A 17,428-nucleotide genomic window follows, 5' to 3' on the forward strand; every position below is an offset into this window, starting at 1 on the left:
CAGTCAGGCAGAACATCTGGATGTGATGTTTTACAGGAGTTTGAGGTGTTAGAGCTATGGGTATACTGCTGGTCTTGCTACTGGCTAGCAGTTGTTAGGTGCACTTTGGCCAGAAGATACTGGGGATAGCTGTGCTGCATAGCACATAAAGTAGGTAGGTTCCAGATGGCTGAAAATGCTTTAAAGCTATTTGACATTTCAGAATTTGAGTTTGGCACCAGTGTGTATTGGGCTAATGGTCTTAGCTTGCTGTAGAGAGCTAAACAACACGGGATGTCATTTAGCCTAATGTGCAGAGGGCCACTGCTACCCTATTTGTATGGTAGTTGAATAGGAACATGTCCATTCATTCGGCTTCACCATTGTTGTAATACAGCATTGGAGAATTTGAATGAACTGCTCATGGCAGCAGATCTAAAATTCCTGATCCAGTTTGATGCTTCTCAAAGCTAGTCAAGTCCTATTCTTCCATCTTCTTGTAACCTTTTAATTTGAATCCAAATGCCAGGCATTAGTCTGTGGATGACAAAGCTGTAATTCAGCCAGGCACAAAGCATTCCCAAGGATCACACAGCTCTTTGCACAAAGGCCTTGACTTCATACCAAGGTTCCCGAATCTTGCCTCATTTCATGTGAACCTTTCTCTCTGTGTCACATCCGTCAACTCTTGTGCATAAATTTGTTGGACATGGCTCTACTTTTAGCTAATTTTTATGTTACAAAGCTTTAAACTTTAAGATCCTTCTCCTATACCAAAATGGTACCTTTCATCAGATATCTGCACATGCATCCACTTCTGTGTGTGTCTGAAATGTCCTGCAAACAATCACAGAGGAGAAGGCTTGTCCCATATGCATGTCCTCTTTATCATACAATGAGGGATCTTATCTACACAAAGGTATTAGTTCCCAGAGCTCAATGAAATCTTATCTTTGCCAAATAGTTTCTCATGTTAGATCTTGATGCACTTTCTTGCAAGAACTCTTAAAATATTTTAGTAAATACCAAATGGAGCCAATACAGATTAAAAAGATCATAATGCCCCCGTAAGGAATATTTTAGCATTGTGTAATAGACTTGCTGACTCAATTTTAGAACTTAATGCCTCTGGTCTAGAGACAAAGATTAGAAAGTCTCCTTGTTGGTGGATATAGAGGCTGTTTGTGGTCTCTTTACACCGTTACTTTTATTGGGCTATGTATTATTTTTTTAAGAAAATGGAGTTTTTTCTCTTTGTCTTGAATTAAATATCTAAGATCATGGGACATCTGCATCCTTATGGGAAAGATACAGACTCAAAGGGTGAAGAAATCAAACCCCAGTTTCACTGTGATCCTGTTACCAGTTAACTTTCAGGTCTCTGAGTTTCCTCAGCATCTTCATTCTCATTCCCTTTAGTCCTCCTCTCCTTGCTCCCTCTCTCATAAACAAAAGGCGGGGAAAGGAAATAGAGTGTTACTGTTAATTAAAGGCTGCTTGGAAGATGATTCTACGGAAACTACACCAAAGGAGAATTTCGCTGTGTCCAAAATTCTCAGACAGTTAAGAAACTCAATGCTCAATCCTGTCTGCCTCTTTTATTGTCCATAGAGGTCACACTGCTTTCTGGCCCTCCCCAACTCCTACACTGCACAGAGGCATTGACACATAGTCTAAGAGTTCCTAGTCTTCTCTCCATGTAGTGCTTCATGTAATCATCAAAATAAGATTACAGTTTAGTCTTTCCCACAGTTTTTGACAGTGGGGATGGAAATTAACCGGTCCTGCTTCTTATCTGAAGTTGTTCAACATAATTAAGAATTCAGAAAATTAGAGTATTTTGGGTTGGACAGAAGACATCATTTTATTAAAGATCATTGGTCTATTCTAAACAACGAGTTGGGAATTTGCTATAAATACGGTGGAAAATCTACTTTTAAGTTCCTCACACCTTGGAAGGCATCGCTCTCCATGTGGATGCATGGAAAGGTGACTGAGAGGAAACAGAGGAGCTTGGACAGCCACAAGAGAGATATACCACATGGCTCTCGGAGCTCTTGTGTGCTAAATGACTTTCTGTTAGGTGGAACCCCTGAGCCAGTTGTTAAACACCTGGGTTTCCCCACGGAGATGTTCCCATGTTGGCAGCAGAGACAGATTGAGCCAAGTGTACCTAGAAATGTGATGACTTGAATATATTACAGATTGTCAGCTGAGGATATAGCTTCATGCTAGAGAGCTGGCCTGGTGTGTACAAGGCTGAGTTTAGGCCTTAGCACCGATGAGAGAAGAGCGGTAAAAGAAGAAAGAGGTCGTAGGCCCTCCATCAGTTCTTTTGAAAGAAAGAATTAATAGGTAGTCAGAAAAAGCAATATGCTAGTGAGTACACAGTTTATTAAAAAGGAAATATGGGGCTTGAGCCATCTCTCAGCAGTTAAAAGCACTGGCTGCTTCCAGAGGCCCCAGGTTTGGTTCCCAGTACCTACATGGTTGCTTGCAGTCATCTCTAATTCCAGTTCCAGGGGAGACAGTGCTCTCCTCTGCCCTGTTCAGATACCAGGTATACATGTGGTGCACATACATAGGTGGAGGCAAAAACTATGCAAAGTATAATAAAAAATTAACAAAAAGTTTTGTTTTGTTTTGTTTTGTTTTTTAAAAAGGGAAAGCCAAGTGGCCTAACACACATAATAAGTCCCTATTCAGCACCTGCTACTCAGGTGATGAAAATAGATGTATGTGTACATATAGAGAATATATGCTCAATATATTAATTATTATTCTTATAATAACAATATTTAGTATTCTTTGTTAAATTGATAATATCATGCAAACTAAGTGTCAAATAGAAAAAGTATCGTGATACCAATTTCTGCCTCTTAAGTTAAGTGAAAGCTAAGATGGTCAGAGTTTTAATGAGATGGGCACTGTTTTTACAGGTGCTTCCTAAGTGACTTGATAAAAGATAATTTAGTTGGAAGCAAGCCAGCTACTGTAAGAAATTAATGTAATGATGTTTTGCCCCAGTAAAGAAACATAGATCTGTACTATAGAGACAGTGCCTTTAGGCTCCTTCTTTTCTGTTCCTCTTACATGTCTGCATACACACTTTTCAAAAGTTTTAGGCAGGTTAGTTTGTTTTTATGTTTTTCCTCATTAGCAATTAATTCTTCTCCTCTGTGATCATAATGAGGGGAATATATAAATGTCCAAATAGGGAACTGGTTAGAATATGTAACCTTGTAACAACAGATTAGATGTAAAAATAAAAACTATGTGGTTTCAAACCTCCTCTGAAGTGTAGCAAAATTATAGAGCCGAGAAAAGACACTGACTAGCAGTGTATACTTTCAGAGGGAAAAAAAAAAACAATGTCTAACCAAATAATTATGTTAACAAACTTGCTTTGTGGGTGTTGGCTAGAGACCCTTAATTTCACCCTGGAAACAGCCAGAAACGTGGTTAGAAGTTTACAGTAATATTCATCTTAAGCCCACAACGGTACACACACATACACACACACACACACCACCACAAAACACAATAGGCAGCACTCAGAGGGGGGCCCAAATAGGATAATGAGGGAGTAGAGGCTAACAACTCTGCTTGTTTTTCTTACAGCCTACTGGGGATTGCTATTCCCTCATGGGGCTCCTTAGACTAATTCACTTACTTGGGCTCACAAAATAGCTCCCTGAAAGAAATATGAGTGCATTTACACAGCTTTCTCGTGTGCCACTAGATCTTTGACACTTGTTTCTGGCACACAGCATAGTAGGAGAAGGAGCAACTCTCAGGAATATAAACAGACAACCTTCACCTGTGGGAGGAACACTGGTAAAATGGAAGATACTTCATGTTGCCACACTCACAGAGAGAAATGCAGCATTCTCTCTGTCCTGGGAAAATGTTTTTAAGCATATGGGTTCCATATGGGAGTAGTTTCCATCTCCTAATTAAGAGCAGATTTATAAATAAAAGAAGAGGAAGGAAGCCAGCCTGACAAGGGTATGGTACCAAAAGTCAGGGTAACTGGGAAGGCTTTGAAGAAATGAAGGTAGTTGGATTTTGGAAGGAAGTGGTTTAATAGGTCTTATTTTGTCTTGGATGTTTAGAGATCATTATAGGAGTGTTGCCTGAGATTCATTAGGGGTTTAATGCTGACTTGTTTATAGAGAAATTCAGCCCCAACCACTGAATTGGCAGTGCCCCTTTTGTAGGTTAGGAAAATGTACCCTCTCATGTAATCTCATGACACATTGCTTATGTTCTTGAAACGTCATTGCATGGCTCCCAAACAATAAGATTTTAAGTAATACACGCTTAAAACACTTTTGAGCATTTTGCAAACATTTTCAATAGAGAATTATGACATGAAAAGAAGGGAGGAGGAAAAATAGCTTTGGAATTCTGTGCCTTCGTGGGCACTGGTAATCAAGACCAAAACCAAACAAATAAACAAAAACTCGACAACCAGAAAAAAAGGTAAAATAAAATAATTCCATTGCTGAAATTTAAGTTCATTTAATATGTCCATAATGAATTTTGTTGAGGGATTGTTTTTTCAGGTTATCATAGACACACAGCCAATGAAAAGTTTAGTTTTAATGAGAGAGAGAGAGAGAGAGAGAGAGAGAGAGAGAGAGAGAGAGAATATGATATAGATAAGTCCTCATTATTTTGAGTAACTATTCATACTTTAATGTTGTACATAAAAACACACAAAAACAGAACAGAAGGATACAATGTGCCTATTGGTATGCAATAAAAGTATTAAGTCCAAAGTTTCTCAAAGTGCATTTGAGAATGACATTATTGTCTTGGAGTTGAATAAACACAATTCATATCTGCTATTTCAACTGAGTTCCCAGAGAGATGAAACAATAAAAAAATCAAAATCTGCTTGCTTTTCAAACAAAAATAACAAAAAATAAAATCTGTATTGTGTGTGTGTGAGAGAGAGAGTGTGTGTGTACTGAAATGGAAACTTAAGGTTTCTTTGGAAAATCGGTTGGATGGTGCTTTGCTGGGGCAAACGTGAAGGGGTGTTTTCCTGAGGTAGATACAGGTGAAAAGCCGAGGCTGACTTGTGAAGGAACATTTGGCTGAAGCAGACACGGGAGAAAGAATGTTCTGCTAAAGTAAACGTGTGAGAGGACATGTGATGAAAGCTTCTTTGCTAACAGCATGCATGTTATTGGTCCGCCTTACATTGTGTGGTTGAGTTTCATTTGTCAGGATTCCATACAAAGAGTTGCACCAAAACCTTCTGGTGCTAAACCTTCTGGTGCTGCTTCCTCAGACTCTGGCTGATGGACAGAGTGATGTCAGCTGAGAGAGTTGCATGTGCTGAGGCAAGACCTGCGGAGGACACGTGATGTTTGGAGAGCTATAAAGAGGACTCAATGAACAGTGACAGAGATTGAGCTTGGCTTTCTGGTAGAGCTAGCTGTGTAGCACTTGTTGGTCTCTGGTCTTCATTCTACTGAGAGAAATAGATCCTGAAACTTTTCCTGGGGTTCCTCCTTGGTCCCTCCTGCTAACTTGTGCTGAGGCTGAGGCTGTGGCTGAGGCCTGTCTATCTCTGCTAGGTCATGTCCTGCTCTAGCTAACCTGATTCGGCTGAACTGGACTGCTGGTGTATCCATTAAGTGTTTGAGCTGCCTCTGCTAACCTGTGAGATGAACTGCTGATTTCCAGACAACACAGATAGGATTTGCTCCAAAGAACCTTTCTAAACAGATCCACTTTCCCTTGTACCCTTTCTTTCCCAATACCTCTGGTGGGCGATGGGCTAGAAAGGAGGTTAAAGTATTTAAGAACCATCATTAAAAATAAGGCTTAAACATTTAAAGTTACAGCGTATCTACACACATTCATGGGAATAAAAGAATAAAAATATTCATTTAGGTTTGGGTGAGTGGGCAGTTGATTGTTCGTGGTATATTATATTGATCTCTTGGATACAATTTTCAATACAAAAGGATTTTAGAATGGAAATTATATTTTAGACTTGCCAGAAAACACATTTAAAATGATTAAGAAATTTTCGTGAAGTTCCCTTTGTCACTGCAATAGTATATGTGTGGCTTTATTGTGTGTGTGTGTGTGTGTGTGTGTGTGTGTGTGGTGTACATTTGGTTGCATCTTAGAGAGAGAAATTACTTAGAGAGGTTTTCTTATAGACTGGATTATGTTGAGGTGGTGGAGGCAGGAAGAAAGAAAAGGAGACCGCCAGGAGGGCAAAGCTAACATGTAACCTTGAGGCTGAGAATGGCGCCAGTTAGCCAGTGGCTGTCCACACCTCTAGTGCCCTTCTTCATCCCAGCCACATTCTCTCCTCTCTGCCACCTCAGTCTCAGAAATCAGAAGGGCATCTGAAAACTTACACTATGGAGACACATATTCATTTTCGAGTGGAGAACTTCAAACCCTGAATAGACTTAAACTCCAGCCACAAGATCCTTTGATGAGTGCATTAAACCCGAAAGAAGACGAGTCCTTGGCCAATGGCCAGGGCAAAACAATATACTGAACAATATTCCTGCCTTCCAACTCAAGATGCTTGTATTCTGGAAGTGTGCTAGTGAAAATCAAGCTGAGCACCTCTTTGTGGTTGATCTCTTTGCTGTAGGTTCGGTAGGGCTACTGACTCTGTTCCTGAGGCAGAGGAAAGACACTTAAGCCAAACTAGGAACTTTTGAAAGGATTCAGTGCTGCCTGAGCAGAGGGGTCATCTGTTCCTATGTGAAGTTCACTAGTGATCTTTTAAGAGGTAACTTTAGAAGTCATCTTTGGCTGAAAACAGTCTCTTTCCAGATGGTGCCTTACACACCTAATGACCCTAGGCAACCAGATCTCATGTCCCTTGTGCGTTGCATTTGTTTCATGTATACTTCAAACTCTTCAGCGTGGTTGTAAATCTTTAGCTTCCAGTTTCACTTGATGTCACTGGGCTTTCTGGTTTCATTTAGGTGTGCACCGGAGGGTTGTTGTTCTAGTCTTTGAAACTGAATGAACACAGCTTGATCTTCCATACCATGTGAAACCAGAATATCCACAAACCTAAGACTACAATAGGAGACATCCATAGAGGAAAAAAAAATCCCTTCTTTGTCCTCATGATTCATAATTCTCATTTAATACAAAGACATATTCTTTTACCAGACCCAATGCACTTGTCCTAAAGACAGGCAGGGGGATTGCATATAGGTAAAGATATTAATGAATATCTTATGTATAGTGTCAATGAATGCATGGCTACACGGGATTTTTCATTGTGAAACATCTTTCAATATCTACTAAAATACCTACTGTATGGCAGTCACTGTACATTGGTCCTGAAAATTCAATGTTGAAAAGAGCAGAAATGTCCACATATAGATTTCAAAATTGCCAAAATCCTATCCTTATCAAAGATAGTAATTATGGACTCTAGATTCTTCCTTTATGTCTAGTTACAAATGTGTGGTTTTCATATGAGGTTTTTAGGGACATAAAATTCCTATGTAGAAAAGGATATAAATTGAGAATACAACTTAGAGAATCTTCACCAAGGGAAAAAAATCCATGAAATAAGCAGCAAAACCAAACAGCAGAACATTACAGTTCCCCTGGGCTCCTCTTTCCTTTGTGGGGCTCCTTCGTGGAGTGTCTTAGTCAGGGTTTCTATTCCTGCACAAACATCATGACCAAGAAGCAAGTTGGGGAGGAAAGTGTTTATTCAGCTTACATTTCCATACTGCTGTTGATCACCAAAGGATGCAGGACTGGAACTCAAGCAGGTCAGAAAGCAGGAGCTGATGCAGAGGCCATGGAGGGATGTTCTTTACTGGCTTGCTCAGCCTGCTTTCTTATAGAACCAAGACTACCAGCCCCGAGATGGTCCCACCCACAAGGGTCCTCTCCCCTTGCTCACTAATTGAGAAAATGCTCCACAGCTGGATTTCATGGGGTCATTTCCCCAACTAAAGCTCCTTTCTCTGTGATAACTCCAGCTGTGTCAAGTTGACACAAAGCTAGCCAGTGCATGGAGCCTACCAGTTACCCTCCTCACCCGCTTTTCCCGACTTTGGACATCACATGCTGACATCACATACTGACATCACATGCTAGTTTTGCCTGGTTCTGACCTTTGTAGGTGTGAAATCTGCCTTGATTTGCTCAATCTTATCCTTCCGTGGTGCCTCTGAGTTGTTGCATAAGCTAGGTTTATTCTTCGCTCCTACAACTTCACTGTTAAATTGTATTATAATCCAGTTATCTATTCTATTATGGCATGTTTGTGGGAAATAGTCCTGATGTGATATTTCCAGGTTGGGGCTGTTAAGCGTCCTCTTTTTATCTTCTGGTGGACATTTCTGCTGGAAATACTCTCACAATTGGGATTGTTGGGCCAAAAGTTACTCATGCCTTCGTCTCCATTACATGTCAATCATATTTATTGTAAGTGTTTGCACTAAACTGCAGTCCCAGCAGCCATGTATGAAGCCTATCAGTCACTCCATGTTTTCTCCAAGCTCGACATTCTGTTTTTTCATTTGGATGTACATTTTTAAGTAAAACAAAGTAAAACATGGATGTACATTTTTAAGTAAAACAAAACAAAACAACAACCAAAATTGAATAATCACTGGGGCTTTGTGCAAGCAAAGAGACATGATGAAGTTTGCAGCAAGTGTTAATCCCTTAGATTTTCATCTGCGCCTACAGTTCAGGATGGCGTCATATTGAATTACCACCTCTGCTGGAGCTGTTGATGATATCAAAACCACTGATTACACTGGAAGACCTGACAAAGTTTGTCTTACTTTGGGGTTGAGATTTTGTAAAACCAGCAGGTGGCCAGCATGTTTTCCCTTGCAAAAGGTCCAAATGAGGAAAAGTAATATGAAAGTCCCTTATTTTAATTTCAATGTGGAAATGGCTTGATCAAGTCCTGTGTAAAATACATGTAGTTAGGTATAAGATGATTTTCCATATCAGCTGTAAGGCTAAACATGACAAAATTTGAACAATTATGGGCCAATCAAAATCCTAATATAGGGCCCTTGGAGCTGTAGGGAGATAAATACCTTATTGAAATTAGCTTGCAGATAATGTTGTAAAGCCAGGAGGAAGCATAAATGTAATGTGCCCAGGCCAACTACAGAAAGGCTGAGTTGAAGGAAGGAATCTTATCCTGCAACCAAAGAGATGCCCCAGAAGGTAAAAGCACTTTTGCTGTATATGCCTAGCAACTTGGATTGGGATCCCTGGCCTCTGTATAAAAGCCAGACACAGTGTCACATGTCAACCATCCCAGCATTCTTGTGGTAAGATGGGAAGTGAACACCAGAGAATCCCTGGGAGCTCGAGGCTCAGCTAGCCTGGTATAAACAGATCAGCAGCAAACAGAGATTCTGTCTTAAGGAAGGCAGAAGATAAGGACCAATACCAAGGTTGTCCTCTGGCCTCCTCTCACATGCTGTGGCAAACACATGCCCTCACATACAAACATGTGCACACACACACACACACACACACACACACACCATATATACACACACCATATATATATATATATATATATATATATATATATATATATATATATATATATAATGTTTTGAAAAAGAAACTTACTCATAAATCACTTCTGATGGTTTCCTTTTCCTTTTTTCAGTCAAAGGTTTACACTCGCACACCAACCTTATATCTGGACTTCAAGTTGGACCAAGGAGCAAAGCATTCCCAGCCTATCCCTAAAGGTACAGTGGATTCTGGAATTTGGTAGCCATGTCAGGAAGAACAACCAAATGAAAGCCCAATCAGGTGTTTCCTTGGGAATGCAAATTACCAATATCTGTATGACCTTCAAGGAACTTTGTGTTTAATTTTTCAGTTATGTAAAATTGTGTTAATGTTTCAGTTAGCAAAGACTGCATATATGTGCTTGCATAGAATAGGTGACAAGTTCTAAAGTTTGACCCTTTTCCTGTCCTCTGTCGGAAATGCATTTAATTGGATATTTTAAACCACTTATTTATTTGCAGTTTCCACAATATTGGCTATCTATATGCAGATACACTAGGCATGAACTTAGGCAGTTTGTGTTTTATTGTAAAATTACTTCAATCAAGGTCACCCCTTCTCTCTTTTCTCTAGGTCAAATTCCATCACAGCTCCAAGGACTGTCTAAATTCATTTTGCTTGGATGCTTTGTTGCATCAAATATTCCTTGAAATGTGTGGTCCATTGGCTGTGTCCCAGACATGTTTAGTTTAACATATTCGATGGTTTTACTCATGGTAAAGCAATGTGACATGGATATCTGGGTTGTGTTCAGCTTCTGGCATAACTAGTCAAATTTAATGTTGACTTGGTTGTATCATTACTGAACTAATTGGGTAGAATGGAAGCACACATTGCTACCATCCCATCTCTGATACCAGGAAAATGCCTCTGTCCCAAGGGAAACACAACTAAGGGGGGCCTGGGTACATTCTTCCTGAACCCTCCAAAATTTATCTGAATTCTTTCCCATAAATAGCATTAGAATCATTTTTTACCATCTCTTTCTTGCCTTTAGGCTAGGCACGTTTCCGTTGGGTTGTGCTAATCTTGCAGAAAACAGATGTTTCATGCAGTGGGGATTTGGAAGACAGTTGATATCAGGAATTGAGCCTGATGATGCATCATTTACAAAGAATCCAATTTGTTGAGTTTCTGACAGTACCAGATTTCTTTCGCATTGGCCACACATTTTTCCCATTAGCTCTTGGCTAAAATAAGAATACACAGGGTCTCCTTTTTGCACGGTGACTTTTAACATCTCTTGAAAGGCAATCTGATTTTTCTTGCTGTAAACTAATGTTTCGACAATATTGGTATCATTCATCATGAGGGACATAAGTTTGCATTTCTAGGAAAGTATCTTTTTTTATTGATCTTCAGGGCCCCTTTATATACAAACTGATAGTATCAACATTTGACCCTCCACAGCCACTCTGTTTATTTTCTCTATCTTTCTAGACAGCACCTCTGCTTCTGGTACGTTATAGCATGGATTAGAGTGTTAATAATAGAAAACTGTTATGGTGTGGGACATTTTCCATTCAGTGAACCTTTTCTTTCTTTTAAAACGTTTCTTTATGGTGTCGATAAATTGATAAGAAAACTATCTTCAGACTACATAGAGTGTACCACTCAGGAATAATGTCCTCCTTCCCTCAGGCTGTCCATGTACTAATTCCCAGGCCCTAAAACCCTGCTACATGGCAAAGGGGACTTTGCAACTATGTACAGTGGAGCTTGCATATAATCCCCGATCCTGGGAAGTTTAGGCAAGTTAAAGTCATCCTTTGCTACATAGAAAATTTGAAGCTACTCTAGGCTACATGAGACCTTGTCTCAAAATAACAGGAGAAAGAGAAGTGCCACATGGATTTAATGTAGATGTGTAATCACAGTAGTGAGGAGGTAGACACAGAAGCAGGGGGTCAGGGGTTCAAGGGCATCTCACCTACATAGTGAATACATGGCCAACCTGAACTACTTGAGACTTTGCAGGTAGGGAGGGTTCTATGCTTTGGATCTGTGTATTGAAGCCTATGGTGCTTTGGAGGCAACTCTGGAAGGCTATACTTGGGGGGAGGTTAGATCTTTGGAGATGTGCCCTTGAGGGAGATACTGAGGTCTCCTCTCTCTTTCCATGTATTTTCATTTTTGGCTGCTATGAAGTGAGAAGCTTTCCCTGCCATTCATGTTCGCCATGTTGTACTACCTCATGTAAGCCCAAGAGCGACATGGCCAACTGGTCATGGACTGAGACCTCTAAACAAGTAGTTCTCAACCTTCTTAATGCTGCGACCCTTTAATTCAGTTCTTCATGTTGTGGTGACCCCAACCATAAAATAATTTTCATTGCTACTTCACAACTGTGATTCTGTGAGGTTATGAATTGTAATGCAAATATTTTTGGAGCTAGAGGTACACCAAAGGGGTCATAATCTACAGGTTGAGAATCCCTTTTCTAAATCATGAGCCAAAGTTAATTTTCTGTTTTATTAAAGCTGATTGCTTTGGTCCTGCTACAGATACAGAACCCAACTAATGGTGAGCGATCAGCCCAGATAATCCAGGTGGGCATGGTGGCATCAGGATAGTCAGAGAAAGAGAAGCTATGACTTAGAAGCAGAGTGATGTTAGTATGATTCTTGCAGCGACAATGGGAAACTAATATAGCATGTGAAACAATGTCATTATATATGAGCTTCTGTGTTTGCCTTGGAAGTGGGAGGTGGGAGGAAAAGAGCCAGCTATTTCCCATTCAGATTTAAAAGGGGATTATTTCACTATTGTGTACTAACAAATCACATTAGGATGCCTTCAGATAAACTTTTAAATGTAACTAATATGTTACTATACATTTTACTGTTGTAAATTTGTTCTCTGTCTCTGTGCCCCCCTTCTCTTTTTCTCTCCCTCCCCTCCCCCTTTCCCCATGGCAACTTCTCTGGCCTCAGTCCTTGAGGCCAGTAAATTTGCTTGCTTGAGAACAGCATCACAATAAACCTGCCTTTAAAATAAACAAACAAACAAACAAACTTTTCTTGTAGCATTACTTAGTATGTCATTTTATTTAATAAGGACACACTCCATTTTTTCCAAATGATAACTAAGGTTTATGGCACAGAAACATTTGGCTACAGCATTCTGCTGTTTTATAGTGTTTGATAATGATGATAATAAAGATGATGATGATGATGATAACATACACATTAAGCCATTGAAGGGAAAAGATTGGGTAATCTCTATCCCAAGCTCTCAATAATTGAATATATACATACATATATATATATATATATATATATATATATATATATATATATATAAAACATTGTAATATTGAAAGTCATACTAGAACTACTACTAAACATCAATACCAGACTATATAGTTTATCTTTAGGTGAATCTTTTTTTTTATTAGATATTTACTTTATTTACATTTCAAATGCTAACCCCTTTCCTAGTTTCCCCTCCGAAAATTCCCTATTCCCTCTCCCCTCCCCCTGGCCCCCAGCCCACCTACTCCCGCTTCCTGCCCCTGGAATTCCCTTGTACTGGGGCATAGAATCTTCTCAAGACCAAAGGCCTCTCCTCCCATTGATGACTGACTAGGCCATCCTCTGCTACATATGCAGCTGGAGGTATGGGTCCCTCCATGTGTACTCTTTGGTTGATGATTTAGTCCCTGGGAGCTCTGGGGTTACTGGTTAGTTCGTATTGTTGTTCCTCCTGTAGGACTGCCGACCCCTTCAGCTCCTTGGGTACTTTATCTAGCTCCTTTAGATGAATCTTATTGTGCAAGTTACCTATGTATGTGAAATATGCTTAAATGCTCATGAACAAATTATATGTGTTGAGAAAAGATACCTCTTTCTTTTGTAGCTATCTGTTCTCAGGTTAAACAATGATGTCTAACAAATCACAGCCCCTATCTTGCCTGACCATGAAAAAAAATGCATGATTTTCTGGCCCCAATAACATGTTTAAATCTCTTACCTTTTGCCTGGTTTCACTTGTACTGTAGCCCAGTTACCTATATGGCTGTATAACAAATCAATCTGAAACTTAGTGTTTTTAAGACTATTTGTATAATCTCATACCATGGTTGTGTTCTCTGGCCCAGGCACTATTACAAAGCTGTAATGAAGGTGTCAGTCAATGTTTTTGTTGTCCTTAGCTGTGATGGGAAGGAGATACTTCCAAGCTCATGATCGTATGATTGTTGGCAGGATTCAATGGCTCAAGCCTGTTTCTTGTTCCACACTACTTGAGTCTCTCCATAGGATGGCTCACATGGCCTTTGGTTTAATCAAAGCATGAATATGGGGGAGAAAAAGAGAAAGACAACCTCAAAAGCCACACCCTGTTATTTTTGCTGTCCTAGCCTTAAGTAAAGACACTAGGTGCAGGTCACACTCAGAGAGATGGGTTTGGGTTGTTATTATTAATATGGCAACACCAGGAGGCAGGAATTGTGGGGTCATTTTAGAGTTCACCATTGTGCTGATTTGTTTTAGCTGTCAACTTGCCACAACCTGAAATCACCTGGGAAGAGCATATCAATGACACATTATTTAGATCCGGTTGTCTGTGAGCATGTCTGTGAGGGGTTGTCTTGATTGCTAATTGAAGTGAAAAGACCCATCCTGAACGTGAGCAGCACCACTTTATGGGCTGGGCTGTGTGCTTTGTAAGAATGAAGAAAGCCAGCTCAGAGCAAGGTGAAAGGCAGGTGGGTAGGCGGGCAGCTTAAGTCTTTTTTGTTTGGTTGGTTTTGGTCTTGATTGTGGGGGTGATGAAACTAGGGCTTTAAATTCCTGCCTTTGTAACGTTCCTGAAATGATGGATTCTGACCTGTAACTGTAAACCAAATATACCCTTTCTTTCCCAGATTGCTTTTTGCCAGGGTGTTTTTAGTACAGCAACAGAAATGAAATTAGAACAACCAAAAATACAACTTCTGCTTCTGTGCAAAGTATAAGCCAGTTTTTAAATGACCAGTGGCTCAAAAATGAGTAATTATTTCCTCTACTTGAATGTATGACCTGTTTTCCATTCTGAGACTAGAACCCAGGACATCATGCATGACAGAGCAATGCTTTAGCACTGAACAACATCCCAAGCTCATTGTGATGTTCTTTAATGATTTGTAGAAGCCTAGAGAAACACACCGGGGTCTCAGAGCTCTTGCATGTCTTCTTACAGTGTCTCTGCTGTTAAAGAGGGGGCCCAAGCATGAACAATACATGCATAATTGTAGATTGAAGGGGTTGTTAAAGATAAAGTCTAATTTTTGCTCACTATATCAAATACTCAACTTGGCCTGTGGGCATGTCTGTAATTGTGGTTGTTAATTGAAGTGAATTAAGTATTCTAGTACACTATTACTAAGTATAGAACCTGGCAAAGTGCTTAGTATAGGAGAGCATTAGAGTACTTGATCATACCTTCCCCCATAATGACAGCATCCATTTAACAGTTATGGATATAAACCAGTTAGTCTTCCAAGCATTGATGAACATAAACCAGAGGCAGAAATATTTTTTTATTATTTTACTTTGGGTGAGTTACATCTGTTTTTCATGTTGTTCTAGTCATTGTCAGTCATTTGCATTGCAAACATCTTCTCTTTTTACACCTCACTTTTCTGTACTATTTCTATCTTGTAATACATAAGCATCATCTTTAAGTTCCTAATCTGTTCTTTACTGGTTGGCTCATTCTGTCATTTCCTTAATCTTTATTACCCAACCCAAGGTCATGGACATGTTCTCAACGTTACCAAGTGTTTCGTTGTTTTACTTTTCTACAATTAGTTTTCTTTGTATTTTCTTTGTGGTAGTAGGGTTGGAACCAGGAGACATAGGCCTGTTCTATTTCGTCCCACGGCCCACTTTTAAAAATTATTTTCAGTTGACCAGTAAACTAGTATTACTTCTTCCTGTGAAACATGACATTTTAAAGTATAAATTGCAGAATGACTAGATCTAGTATCTAACACATTCCTACCTCACACTGTAGGTTAATGATTAAAATAGAAAGATTTTTGAGACAGAGTCTTATGATGCAGCCCTGGCTGTAATGGAACTTTCTATATAAACCAGGCTGGCCTGGAACTCACAAAGATCCACCTGGCTCTGCTAGAGTTCTGTATTAACCCTTACAATCCTCCTAATCACTTGAGCCAGGATGATTGTCCCATTTTTTTTTCCAGTGAAGAAACTGAGGTACAGAGAGATTGTATAACTTGTTTAAGATCCATTAGGTAGTAAGTGTTGAGATGAGACTATAACCAGCCCAGTATCACTCACACTGTGATTTTTCACCCACCATCTTGTTCCATACTCAACCAATTAATGGTCCTTTAGTGACTCCTCTTCCTCTTGCCATTTTTATTTAGTTCTAAGATGGACATGAACTATTTATTCCTGTGTTTATGTTTCCTTGTGAGCTGTCAGTTGCTATGTGATCAAAAACTCCATCTTAATGTCAGCTATTCTAAACTCCAGTATTCAGGGGAAAACACAATGCTGGGTACCACGAGGTTCTTGTTGATGCTACTGTAGGTTGTTTTGTTTCCTTGACAATTTTATACATGTATACAATGTTTGAGAAACAGTCCTAATATGCAGAATTCTTGACTATGCTGTGGATACAGTGATCCTGACACTCTTGGCTTAGTGTATTTTGTAATCCAAGAGGAGAGGAGAGAGCACTTGAGTTTTGTGTTGGGGATTCCATGGGTCCATTTTCGGCCTAGCTTATAGCTTCAGAAATGCTGGCCTACAAAGATATTGAACAAAGTAGAAAGAAAAGGGATGTAAAGAAAAATGAGCTAAAATTTGATTTAAAAAAATCTCCCAAGTTCTAGGCATTGTGTGTGTGTGTGTGTGTGTGTGTGTGTGTGTGTGTGTGTGTGTGAAAGGAACATCCTATTTTATAGCAAAAGAATCATGAAGCATGTGAGATAGTGTGTTAGCTTTGGGAGAACCTAGGCAAAAATATACAGTAACTATAGTATCTTTGAAACTTTTCAGTGTGTCTGAAATTACTTCAAAGCAAACATTTTTAAAAATTAGTTTATTTGGAAGAAGAGGGCAGGAGAGGACCAGGCAGCTCCGCCTCTCATCCCCAAAGGCCAGGTGTCAGGTTAGAGAGGAGTTACCTGAGCAAGTTGACTGTGGAGACAATCCCATGCAGGCTCCTGAGATCGGAGCTCCTTTGGAGTCTGGTAAATATTGTAAGCCTCAGTCTGGGAATAGCTATGTTCCCTTCTTAGCCCCTTTGCCCTCTCTGCTAAGCTGACTTCTGTTAGGAATTTGGTGTGTCAGCTGGCCATGTTTTCCTACTTCTTCCTCCACATCCATGCATAAGAGTAGTTATAAATTTGACTGGAATTATGAACTCTTAATGAAGTCAGGAGAAAAAATGGTCTGGCTTAAGCCCAGGAATGTAGGCTGAGGAAATCTCTCACTGAGGATATTTTTGAAGAATTAGGAACCTCCCTGGAAATAGAGTGAATGCCACAGAAAATGATTTACATATTTAAAACCTACATTGTACATTGTTTTATGTTTGGCTAAAGGAGATCTGACTTGTATGTGTTGCCTACTTAACTGTCCTCGGGGACTAGAAGAAAAATATGATCTTCATCTCAGCACGGTTTATTTGTTACTTCCCAAGGGAAGATCTTTCCCAGCTGCAAAGAGACAGCCACCATGGTAGGGTGGCCACCATGGTTGTAGGGGGAAAGGGGGGAAATTGGAGGCTATGCGACTTCTGATAGAATGACAAAAATTTGAGGGTGGCATCAATTTCTAGTGCAGGGCACAAAAGTGAAAGTAGAGTTGAAAGAAGGGAGGGAGGGAGGGAAGGAGGAAGGAAGGAAGGAAGGAAGGAA

At 39.8% G+C, this 17,428-nt stretch overlaps 1 protein-coding gene across 2 annotated transcripts in view; it reads left to right on the forward strand.

The window, feature by feature from the left end:
- Pir (pirin) overlaps nucleotides 1-17,428 on the forward strand; it is a 100,933-nt gene that overhangs the window by 50,566 nt on the left and 32,939 nt on the right. For both annotated transcript variants that reach the window (XM_021188529.2, XM_029534357.1), the window contains exon 6: nucleotides 9,644-9,728. In XM_021188529.2, coding sequence (XP_021044188.1) covers nucleotides 9,644-9,728 — 85 coding nt within the window. The remainder of the gene's footprint in view (nucleotides 1-9,643; nucleotides 9,729-17,428) is intronic.

Source organism: Mus pahari, chromosome X (genome assembly GCF_900095145.1).
Source record: "Mus pahari chromosome X, PAHARI_EIJ_v1.1, whole genome shotgun sequence".
Classification (NCBI taxonomy): Eukaryota; Metazoa; Chordata; class Mammalia; order Rodentia; family Muridae; genus Mus; species Mus pahari.